The sequence below is a fragment of the Phoxinus phoxinus genome (assembly GCF_949152265.1).
Source record: "Phoxinus phoxinus genome assembly, chromosome: 14".
NCBI classification, from domain to species: Eukaryota; Metazoa; Chordata; class Actinopteri; order Cypriniformes; family Leuciscidae; genus Phoxinus; species Phoxinus phoxinus.
Genome location: NC_136889.1, coordinates 28,058,749 through 28,071,400, shown reverse-complemented (window position 1 = coordinate 28,071,400; position 12,652 = coordinate 28,058,749). Strand labels below are relative to the sequence as shown.

The 12,652-nt window shown below is 37.0% G+C and overlaps 1 protein-coding gene across 1 annotated transcript in view; it reads left to right on the top strand.

Moving 5' to 3' along the window:
* myom2b (myomesin 2b) overlaps positions 1-12,652 on the top strand; it is a 58,150-nt gene that overhangs the window by 26,108 nt on the left and 19,390 nt on the right. Inside the window, exons 17-23 of the mRNA XM_079635930.1 lie at positions 4,008-4,195; positions 4,306-4,432; positions 6,097-6,275; positions 6,409-6,523; positions 10,394-10,556; positions 10,724-10,830; positions 12,028-12,072. Of these exons, the coding sequence (XP_079492056.1) occupies positions 4,008-4,195; positions 4,306-4,432; positions 6,097-6,275; positions 6,409-6,523; positions 10,394-10,556; positions 10,724-10,830; positions 12,028-12,072 (924 nt within the window). The remainder of the gene's footprint in view (positions 1-4,007; positions 4,196-4,305; positions 4,433-6,096; positions 6,276-6,408; positions 6,524-10,393; positions 10,557-10,723; positions 10,831-12,027; positions 12,073-12,652) is intronic.

Here is a 12,652-nt window from a genome sequence, read left to right as displayed (position 1 = left end):
CATTTCTCCAGACTCGATGCCAACAGCGTGCGATGCAGTATTTGCGGTAAAATAATTGCTGCAAAGACCGATAAATACGATGAAGACCTTGACAGTGCACGGAGTAAACATAAGAGCAGAAAGTTGCTCCGTCTTCGACTGGTAAATTAAGAGATACCTTGTTGATCTGACAGTGTTTATATTGCAATAAATAATAACCTACTGAATGTACACTGCCGTTCAAAAATGTGTTGGTTTACTTGGCTAGTCAGAATTTTTTTTCAGTAAGGATGCATTAAAGTTATCAAAGGTGACATTAAAACATGTGTGATGTTACAAAATATTTCGTTTTTAAATAAATGCTTTTCTTTAGAATTTTTTATTCATCAAAAAATCATGAAAAAATGTAGGCCTATCATAGTTTCCAAAATACTTTTGGATACTTACTAATTAAATAATGTCAAATATAGTAAATGTATTGTTGCCATATACTAAATATTTGACTAGTCGCACGTTAATTTCTGCTTAAATAGGCTACTGCATGGGATATAGCCCATTCTGCGCTCACACGCATGTATAATCTTGCCGCAAAAACAGGCTAATGATAATAAATATGTATTTAAAAATAACGATGCATTTTAATTGTTTATTAATAAACTATTTTTTTCTAAATCAGTGTCCGCTGCAAACATGTCTCCATACATCTCCGCTGTAAAGTGCGCCTTTAAGAGAAATGCATCTTTCATACGGATTACATCAGATAATATTTGCTTTCGATTTGATTTTTTTCGTTTTTAAAAGTGGACATATCAAGCTTTATATAGATATTTTGTTAATATATTTGAGGCTAGTATGCTATATAGCCTACGATATGTTTCTGCTTTTTTTTTTTTTTTTTTTTTGACGTGCTACAGTTCACGGAGACCATGAAAGACCCTGACTGTTTTATTTTATTTTACAAAAGCAAAACTCTTTCTTGTTATTGTGAGTTTACACAAATACAAGTATTGCGACTGATGCATTATTCTTTTCTGTATGGCCATAAATAGAGTATTTTAAGTTGTTTCCACTGTTGATCGCATCGGCGCCTCCATGTCATGCAGTGCGCGCTACACACTCCGCACACACACTTGGTTATGCGCCTAAGAACAGCGAACAATTATCTAGGTTAACGTTAGAGTGAGCGGCGATGCCAGACGGATAATCCTCATGTTTAACAAATCAAATCATGCAGTTTCTACCGCGAGTCAGCGCTGCGCCAGTTTGAAAAAGGCGGGTGTGCAGGAGCCTTTTAATGAACGTTTGGTGTAGAGGCATAGAGATATCTGAACATCTTTGCCAAGCGCAAACCAGTACAGAAGTAATAATCAATAAATGATCGGGGAGGGTCATGCCTTTTTTCACAATCATTTTGGAGGGTCATAGAAAAATTTATTGCTGGCGAAGGGAGGGTCAAGTCTTTTTTGACTATTGATCTCAAAACTCCTCCGGTGGCCCCATAAATAAATAACGAACAGTCCCTTATTTCAACATACTACGATTTGGGACGTACTAATTCTACTTTCGAATACTATTTAGGACGGATAGTATGCGAATTGGGATGCAGCCCATGTCTCGTCTTCATTCTCTATGTTGAATATGGTTTTAATAGTCAAGTCAAGTCACCTTTATTTATATAGCGCTTTTTACAATACAGATTGTATCAAAGCAGCTTCACAGTGATAACATGAAAATAATACAAAAAACTATTTCATCATCGTCCACCTTTAAGGCAGATCTATAATATTGTTGAATATTACATTTCCCCAACTAAGCAAGCCAGAAGGTAAGGCAACAGCGGCAAGGAACCAAAACTCCATCAGTTGACAGAATGGAGAAAAAAACCTTGGGAGAACCCAGGCTCAGTCGGGGGCCAGTTCTCCTCTGGCCAATGAGTGAACAGTGTATTCCTAAATAGGAAAAGGATCTAAGGCCAGCAGTCGATTTTGATATTCTAGATAATATCTATTCTATATTATTAACTGGCCGGAATTTTGAGATCGCAGTAGACGTGAAGGACTATAATGCGTTAAGAGCTCGCTCAAGTACTCCGTTCATTTTGTGAATTGATAGGTTTCGTTAGGTTTTGAAGAAATATACAGCTGAGTATCGTCAGCATAACAGTGAAAGCTAATTCCATGTTTCCTAATGATATTTCCTAATGGTAGCATATACAGAGTGAACAGCAGCGGTCCTAGTACTGAGCCTTGTGGTACGCCATACTGAACTTGTGATTGATAAGACATCTCTTCATTTAATGCTACAAACTGATAACGGTCAGATAAGTATGATTTAAACCATGCTAGTGCAATTCCACTAATGCCAACATAACGTTCGAGTCTATTTAAAAGGATGTTGTGGTCAATGGTGTCAAATGCAGCACTAAGATCAAGTAATACTAATAGAGAGATACAACCACGATCGGATGATAAGAGCAAATCATTTGTGTCTCTAACGAGAGCTGTCTCTGTACTATGGTACAGTCTAAATCCGGACTGAAAATCCTCGCAGATATAATTTCTTTCAAGAAAAGAACACAGTTGTGAGGATACTGCTTTTTCTAATATCTTTGACAGAAATGGCAGATTAGAGATCGGCCTGTAATTGACTAGTTTTGTAGGATCAAGTTGCTGTTTTTTAACAAGCGTTTAATCATAGCTAGCTTAAAGGTTTTTGGTACGTATCCTAGAGACAAAGATGAATTAATGATATTAAGAAGAGGATCTATGACATCTGGAAGCATCTCTTTCAGCAGCTTAGTTGGTATAGGGTCTAACATACACGTAGTCGATTTAGATGATTTGACGAGTTTGCAAAATTCTTCCTCTCCTATAGCAATGAATGAATAAAAAATTTCCTCAGAGAGACTACAATGCACTTCCTGATGCGATACTGTATTAGACGGTTGCATAGTTATAATTTTGTCCCTGATATTATCGATCTTATAAGTGAAGAAGTTAATAAAGTAATAAACATACATTTGCATAAAGCATCCATATTTATCCATTCCCGTAATGATTAGAGTATTACAAACTTGAATAGTGTTAATTTAAGGTACATTTAGAACAAATAAACAATGTGCGATTAATCACGAGTTAACTCATGACAATCATGCGATTAATCGTGATTAAAAACAATAATCGATTGATAGCCCTAATATATATATATATATATTTTTAATTACTGATCGTTTCACTAGATAAGACCCTTATTCCTTGGCTGGGATCCTTTAAAGCTGCATTGAAACTGCAATTTGGACCTTCAACCTGTTGGTTCCCATTAAAGTCCACTATATGGAGAAAAATCCTGGAATGTTTTCCTCAAAAACCTTAAATTCTTTTCGACTGAAGAAAGAAAGAAATTAATATATTTGATGACGTGAGGGTGAGTAAATTATCAGGAAATGTTTATTCTGAAGCGAACTTATCCTTTAAAGCTTCGCTTCGTATTGTGTCGCTCTTTGCCTCCACGTCGTGCATTAAAATAGTTTTAAGTACAGCTAGCGGTGGATTATCCCTTACTTATTATCAACAGTTGTGCTGCTGTATTTTTTCAGAATATATATATATATATATATATATATATATATATATATAAACATTTTTTTAAAGTAGATATCACTTTACATCAAAAAGCAAAAGTATTAATTTCTTTAAAAAAATAAATCTTACTGTCCCCAAACTTTGTGTACTGTATATGATGCACATTTTGCTGCCTATGTACATTGTTCCAGTGTTCCAAATCTAACATAACTGAAATTATCTGGTTTTGCCATAGTTTGCCATAGCATTGCCATAGTTTGAGGCTAACACTAATGTGTAACAGAATGCATTTCACCGTTCTATATAACATCTCCGGACACATCTTTTCCTCTGAAATGTGCATATTACAAGCCAGAGGTGCGGCCTGCACGTCAGCGCATGTTCCTCTTTTGTTGAAGACACTGAGTAATGTGAACGGTCGGCTTCAGCAATCTGTCTTCTCCACAGAGTTGCCCTCTTCCCCTTACGACATCTCTCTTCTGTATTGTGACGGGGAATCCATGGTTCTCAACTGGAAGCAGCCCATCCATTCTGGAGGAGCAGAGGTCACTGATTATTACATTGACAAATTCAATGTGGCCAAGAAGACGTGGAAGGAGGTCAACATCCCACCCATTAAGGAAAGCCTGCACAAGGTGTCGATTTATTGCAGCATCCTGTGCATGTTGTTACATCAGCTTATACTGATGGATTTCTATTAATATTATTGTAAAATAATTACTAAGATGAACTGTATCTTCTGAAGGTTGGAGGTCTGACAGCTGGGTCAGTGTATCAGTTTAGGATATATGGAGGTAATTTGGTTGGATTGGGTGGTGCCTCAACCCCAAGCACGTCCTTCAAATGTGAGGCTTGGACCATGCCTGAGCCAGGTAATGTAAAGTGTGTACATAGTTTTGACTTGTACTGTTAAAATTATGTCATTATTTATTCACCCTCATGTCGTTCAAAACCTGTATACTGCTAATTGTTCCGTGCAACACAAAAGGAGAAATATTTTTACATTTTCATTATCTAATATCAGAAAATATGAACAAATACTGTATCAAATGTATTGTTCATTATTAGTTAATGTGAGTCAGTGCATTAACTAAGGTCAGCTAATGAGACCTTATTGTAAAATGTTACTGTAGAATCAGCTGAATTTGAAACTTTAGAAACCAAGGCATAACAAAGGCTGTACAAGATCAATAAATGACCCGAAAAGACAATTGACAGTCCTGCAGAGTGGCCCGAAACTTTCTCACATTGGTCCCGGGCCAGCGGGTCATCCTTATTGTTGAGTTCTGTCTCTGAAAATCTTTCCTCCACTGCAACTCTGGAATCTAATTGTCCATTCACCATATTTTCAGTATAGCACACTCAAGAATGAATGACCTTTTGGTAACACACTGATGCTCCATATAGAATCTGAATGCAAATGTGATCAGTGGACAACAATTCTTTGGTCTGTTCTTCACACAAACTGTCGTATGGCAGTCAAAGTTTTTATTTATTTATTTTATTTATTTTGCCATCTTTGGAGTTTGAAAGTCATGGTAATGTTGAACAGATGATGTTCAATGTATGCGAATATTCTCCAAAAGTCTTGCTTTCCACTGAAGAAAGAAAGTCAAACATGTTTGGAACATTATGAATATGGTGAATTAATTATGGCAATTTGTATCTTTGTGTGAACTGTTCCTTTAACAAACTAAAACAAATCTCCATTTTGTTTTATGTGCTGCCTTAAGAACACTTTAGAGGAAGTAAAAGTCTTGTGTGTGCAAAACACTCATCCTTGAGACCAACCCACAACTCTTGGCAAACATTACTTGAGTACTTTGTTCAGCAGATTAACAGTATTTTTATTGGAGATGCAGATCCTCTGCAGTAAGATGTCTTGTTTAGGTCTCTATTATATGTTGACTCTGCCAGCCACCTCTAGAATACATCACCATCATTAAAAATGAAGGATTTATGGTATTAATATTACATGTCTCAATCCTTGTTACTGTGTTTCAAGTGAACCTAATAAGGTGATTGATAGCTATTTTCACACACAAAAAAGTTTTTTTTTTTATCAAAGTGACGCATGTTCAAATCCGGCCTGCATTATACAATGCTCCAATTCCAACATTAGTGTATTGAACAGTCAAGAACAGCAAGAAACTCAAAAGAAATGTGCAATCCTCACAGAAGCTTTCAAGAACATTATCCAAATTAAACGTGTTATATTTTACCCTAAGATCAAAAATAAAATCAAAATTTTTCACATTTAATTTTGAAGTATTTATACATAATGGTATTTTAATGTACTGTATAAATGAGAATCGGCTTACAAAAATGCATAATAATAATAATAACATCAGAAGAGAAACGCCGTTGGTTTACTACAGTGATTAGAATTTGGGAGATTAATTTACATGAAAATGATTTCACATTGCACAGTTTTGTTGATTTTAAGATGAAAGGTCACCTGGACATGTTTTCATGAGATTCACCCAAACATGTTTGAAAGCATGTACAACTTGAACCTTGTGTTTGGCTTTGGTAGGTCCAGCCTATGACCTGAGCTTCACTGAGGTAAGGGATGATTCTTTGGTGGTGGAGTGGAAGGCTCCTGTCTACAATGGGGTCAGCGGCATCACTGGATACTTCATTGAGAAATCCAGGAAAGGCTCTGATACCTGGAGCAAAGTCAACGAAAGTTCAGTCAACCACTGCTATCTCAAGGTATTGATTTGCGAGTGCCGACAAGCTCATATTCTCAGATTTTCTGTTCTACTATTTCAGTAGACATAGACATATGAAAACGTGTGTGCACTTCTCTGTGGCTTTATCAAATGTACGGTTTCAATGTTTACAGGTCAAGGGTCTAGAGACAGGCGCATCTTATGTGTTCCGCGTACTGGCCGAGAATGCCAAGGGTATTGGCATGGCTTCAACCCCTTCTGACCCTATTTGTGTCAAGGCACTGCCAGGTAAACATTTAATGTAGAGCAGACACTGTTTAAGGCATAGACATACATATCGGAAGAGGGGGGGGGGGATGGGGGGGGGGGGGGGAGGATCAATGTGATTCTGCCTTACAGAGTCAGTTGCTTCTTTGATGGATTGTGTCAGCATTGTGATGCTGAATGTGTCAGCTGAAAGAATAGATGTCCCACTTTCAATTTAAAGCGACAATTAATTTACTTTGTTTACTCTAGAACTTGAATGCGAAAAAAATAGCATTCTTTTTTTTTTTTTTTCAGTTATTCTGAGCTTAAGAATCACAATTTATGAGACAATAAATGTAATTTGTAAAGACATAGATTGTTTGTCAAAATAGTAGATAGGAAACACTGGATTTATGCTTTGGATTATGCTGCGCAAACGGAGACTGAAAAATTACTTGCCTTAAAGGGTTAATTCACCCAAAAATGATCTCATCATTTACTTACCCTCATGAGTACCCCCAAACCCAAAGTCTTAAATTGCTCGATTCCTAAGGATCTGTTTAATGACGCCTTTATGACTATTGTTAATAGTCTTCAAATTTTTGGGTACATGGACTTTCAATAGAGGGACAGACACCTCTCACATTTCATAAAAAATCTTAATTTGTGTTTCAAAGATTAAAGCTGCAGTTTGTAACTTTTGGCGCTCTATAGCGGTTAGTAAACAGAACTGCACTCGTCTTGTGGAAGAACATTGTAGCCGGAGCTACTTCTCTCTGTTTGTGTCTATGAGGAGTCATGCAAGTACTGGGCTAACTCCGCAGTGGTACGACCCGAACCAGTCTACAACAGTCAGAATATAAACACTAATTATAGGTGCACCGTAGTGATTCAGGATAAGACAAAAACATGGTTTTGAAAATGGATTCATTATGTACTCGCTTATTATATGAATAAAAAAAAGTTACGAGCCCTACGACTGCAGCTTTAACCAAAGTCTTATGGGTTTGGAATGATATCAGGGTAAAGTATGACATAGTTAGAATTGTTGGGTGAACTGTCCCTTTAAGGCAGCATTTCTCAATGAGAGAACATTGTGGGAGCTGGATGCAATTTTTTTGAAGGGAGTTTTGTTTAAGGCGAGTTTACAACAAAGATTCGCAACGATGCGAGATGAACCGTTTAACTACTTGCAAAAGAATGTGGTCTGCAACATTCTAAAACCTACGAGTTTACACTAGTGCGACTAGACGAGACGAGGTATTGTTTCCATAGCAACTACTCTTTTCTTCAGTTTTTCTGTCATCTTTCTGTAGCGCAGCTGTTGGACCTGTGAAAGCAACTTAGCTAAACATAGCATCCAAAAACACTCTAGTAGACGTAATAATAATATTAATAACAATGATTCTTGTTTGATGATTGGCTACTGTTTGTGATGAGCTACCTAAATAAAGTTTTAATATTTTAATATATTTGTTTAACACCAATTTTTTTTTTTTATTCTATTCACGCGTGGCTCACATCACTTCTCCCTGGGAAACTAATGAAAATGATATTCCAGCTGTTAAATATGGTGAACCACTGCCTTAAGGAGACTTTGTTCAAAGTCAACATGAAATGCTTTTTGCAACGCATTTTACTTCCATAACGTGATGAATTTACAAGTGAAAGTGATATTGATATGATCCTGAACCAAAGAATCCTGAAAAGAGTATCACAGGTTATCAAAACATTATTATAATGGCTGATAAAAAAACCTCGTGATTTTGGCTTATGAATTTACACATGGTTTGTCTTAAAGCACATTAAAACACCACATAGAAATATAAACAACATTAAAGGGGGACTTTAAATTGTATTCATATTTAACAATATTGCTGTTTTTTTCCTGTATTTTTGATCAAATAAATGCAGGCTTGATGAGCATACTGTAAGAGATTTCTTTCAAAAATATAAAAAAGTTATGTTATTTTTTTCTTTTTATCAGTACTGTACACACACACACACACACACACACACACACACACACACACACACACACACACACACACACACTGAATAGGACATTAATTTCCTGCAGCTCCAGAGTTATCAGGAATTAGTTATGATGACTCGGGTGATTGGCTCAGAATGTCTGTTTCCCAGAACTGAGTGTCTATGAGAAAAGATGGCAGATTTCAGTTCACACACTTCTGAGGGTTTTGCATCAGGTGATGAACAGATAGCCTTCCTCAGAAATTCTATAGACCTCATTGGCTTGGCGACATCAGAAAAAAAAGAGGAAAGTCATTTCGGAGGAGGTCATCCATCCAGGGTGTTTTCCTGCCGTTGGCCCGAGATGCTGAGATAAGCTCCAGCATCCCTGCTATCCTACATAAGACAAGCAGTTGGAGGATGGATGGGTGGATTTGAGAGGTTGTTATTACAGTGATGGTATTGGTATTTATTTTCATGATTTTTGTTTTATTTTGTGCACCGATGAATTGTGCACAGTAAGACCAGGAAGTCGCATTCAGTTGTCAGTTTGGAATTTTAAACCCAAACAACTTACACAGCCATCCAGAATAGCAGAATATCTGTGTATTTTAAAGAAGGGGTTTTTATTTTTGAAGAAATGGGAGGAGTGCACAGTGGGGCTGAGAGAGAGCTGTTCAGGGCAGTGTGGATTGCACCATGGGAGGTGTTCTGGAGTGTCTTAGGGAGCAGCTGCCTGCACATTCACAGATAAGCAAAAAGCAGCCACGGGATGATCCAAGATGATTCATTCCGAGTAGCCCGAAAGGTTTGTGGCTGATAAAAATGGCATCAGCCAGTAGAGTGCACTGTGGATTCGTGTGTCTATAGAAAGTGTGTGTGTGATGTTGAGTGAGATGTTCTACAAGTACAACTAAAAAGGGAAGCCCTGCTTGGGCTGATTGGTCATAATCATCTCCACAGATTTCTGCACTTGAACACCCGTCATTCATAAACTTCTGCACACCTGTTGCATGTTCATTAATTAATTAATTATTATTTATTTATTTTGTTACAAATTGTATTATGCTTTTAGATACCACTACACTGAGAAAAATGATAAAATGATACCTTAAAATGGTAGCATCTAAAGGAACTGCTTTTATTCGAGTCCAAAATATTATTTTACATCACTGAATCCATATAAGGGAACTGAATCAACACTGAACAACAGCCGAAATGCATCATTTTCCAGTTATCACTGTAAAGCTGCTTTGAAACAATCTGTATTGCATAAAGCACTATATAAATAAACGTGACTTGACGACCTAAATACAATTATTTAGACAAAAAATATATTTTGTGATGCAATAAATCAGGTATAAATAGCTATTTAAGGTTCTTGGTTTAAACTTATTCCTTTTAAACGTATTTTTTTGAATGTGTGGAAAAGTTGAAATTCCCTAAATATAAATGAAAACTGGTTAGTAAAGCCACAAAATAACAAAAACACCAGTACCGAGTCATTAAAATGGTACATATGACTTGTGCACAATATTGTATGTATATATGAGACTTTTGACATCTGGTTTCGAGACACATTGGAGCAAATGGCATTTGACGTCAGTGATGTGAAATGCCATCAGGGGACGTGTTTTATGTGACATTTGTTGTCCATTTTAAAGCTTTAGTGGAGCAAAATAGCATCAAATTACATTTAGATTATATTAATATAAATAAATAAATATAATATGAATGAATTTAATATCAATGTGTACTTATTATTAGAAAACTGATCAATTTAACATTTTGTCCCCGACGTTTCGAATCATTCCTATGGAACAGCATTGACCAATAATCCCACAGTGTTCCAACCATAACTCCAGCATATCCTACAGTATTTGTTTAGTTGTACTTGTCGACTTGTGCAAATTCTTCTGTGCTTCTGTTATTTTGAAGGCACCCAGGAAATCAAGTGTGGTGTCAATGAGGAATCAGGTGACATTTATCTCTCTTTTGAGAGCTGCCAAATGACAGAGACATCAAAGTTTGTGTGGAGAAAGTCCTACCAAGAAATGACTGACTTCTCTAAGGGGATCATCGTCAAGACATCAGGCAGCAAGTAAGCACAACACGCGCTCAATGTGTCCTAACTTGATCTGGTCCAGATACATATAAGCTCAAAGCATATTTAGGGCAATGCCACAGTTTTGTGCATATTTAATTCTATTTGTTTTCCTTGTGTTGTCCCAACGAACAGACACTAATGTTTGCTCATTGTTTCTTTAGCTCAACTTTGGTTTTTAAGAACCCAGACAAAGAGGATTTGGGCACATTCTCTGTATCTGTTTCAAATACTGATGGTGCCTCGGCCAGCTACAAGATCTCAGCAGAAGGTGAGGCGTCTTAATATATAATGACCATCAGCTTCATTATTAATACCCTCCCTCAAAGGTATATAGAGTACAGGACACTATCAAAACATCCCATTGACAGATTCGAATCATATTTGATTCAGATGTCGGTGTACGGTATATGTTGGTGTGTGACATGGATGTTACATCATCTGCAGTAAAATAGTTACCAGGATATTTGATATTTCAAAGATTCTTAATTTAAAGGGGTCATGACATGGGTTTTATTATTATGTTCCCTTAGGTGCAATTATAGTATTACTATAGTTTTAAAATGTAGTGATTTATGACCTTTTCCCACCCCGTTTCTCATCCTCTGATTCAAACAGTCTGTTTTGGGGGTGTTTCCCCTTTAAGAGTTCAGTTTTAACACCCACTGTTATGATTGGCTAACGTCAGTGCCTATGCATCAATTATTAACGCCCCCAGCCAGAACATTTGCGGATTCAGCGTATTTAAAAAGTAGTTTAAAGTTTTTAATACATTACTTACAGTTTGCGTCGTCGTTGTTGAGCCCAGAATAGTCGGCACGGACTTATCTTTGAGCATCATTTTGGGATTTGTTCTCAAAACAGTCATCCTTCAAATGTATAGAACAAACGCTTAAACTAACACTGCCGTGACTGAGACGTCCGCAAAAAATAAAGTGCATCCATTTTTTCCCTGACGCCTGGATCTTTCACAGGGTATTCAAAGATGTTGTTTGTCCACAGCCAGGAACAGCACATCTGCGGCATCGTAATTTCCCTGTACACAGACCCACTCGCTGTCCGTCGACTGAGCACTTGTGAGGCGCGCAGCGCGCGGGCGCGACAATGATGCGGAATGAGCGTAGTTGTCTTGGGCTGGAGGCGGTCATATGCAAACGCTGGTACGTCACTTCGTACCGTGACGTCACTTCTTACCATGAATCCAGAACGAGCTGTATTTAGAGCTTGATTAAATAAATTATTCGTTTATAATGGGGAGGAAGTCTTAAGCTATGAAACTTGCAGGACGTTTTAATGGTACAAAGACCTCTTATATACCAAAAGATCAAGGCAAATTTGGTTTCTCATGTCATGACCCCTTTAATAATAATAATAAAGATGTGTGTTGTCTACTGTGATGTACTTGAAAAGTGTTGATGATGATGATGATGATAGCTGATTGAAAATGATAGTTACCTCTATCCTTTAGAGCTGGAGAAGATGTTGGCCCTCAGCTATGACATACGCAACCCAAGTAAGTGGCCCCAGATGAAGGAGTAGAGTATGGAGCCCCTAAAGGGACATGGTGAAGAAAAGCAAAAAAAATTTGGCAATCTTTTTGCGTTCTCTCGCAAAATGTTTGCATTCCCCTGAGAAACTTTGCGTTTGCCTGCAAAGTGTTTTGCGTTCCCCTGAACGCAAAGTTTCTCAGGGGAACGCAAACATTTTGCGAGAGAACGCAAAAGCATTGATATTATTTTTCCTTCCCTCTCATATTTTTTTTCCACCACCATGTCCCCTAAGGGGCTCTGTAGTAGAGAATTATTATACTGTTGTTTTTACCTACAATCTGTCCAGTATGTCATTTTGTCAAATGGTGTTCAGACTCAACTTGAATGAACCATGTTCAAAATGCATATTTGACACATCAATTGAACAGTGCATTCAGGGTTCCCACAGTTTTGGAAAACCTGGGAATTATCCAGGCTTAGAAAAATCATGAAATTCGAAGGCCATGGGAATTATTGTAATTTCACAAAATTCTTAATTTGTTAACTTTAGTTAATACATGTTAATTTGTAACTATTGTTATACAATTTGGCTTGTTAAAAATG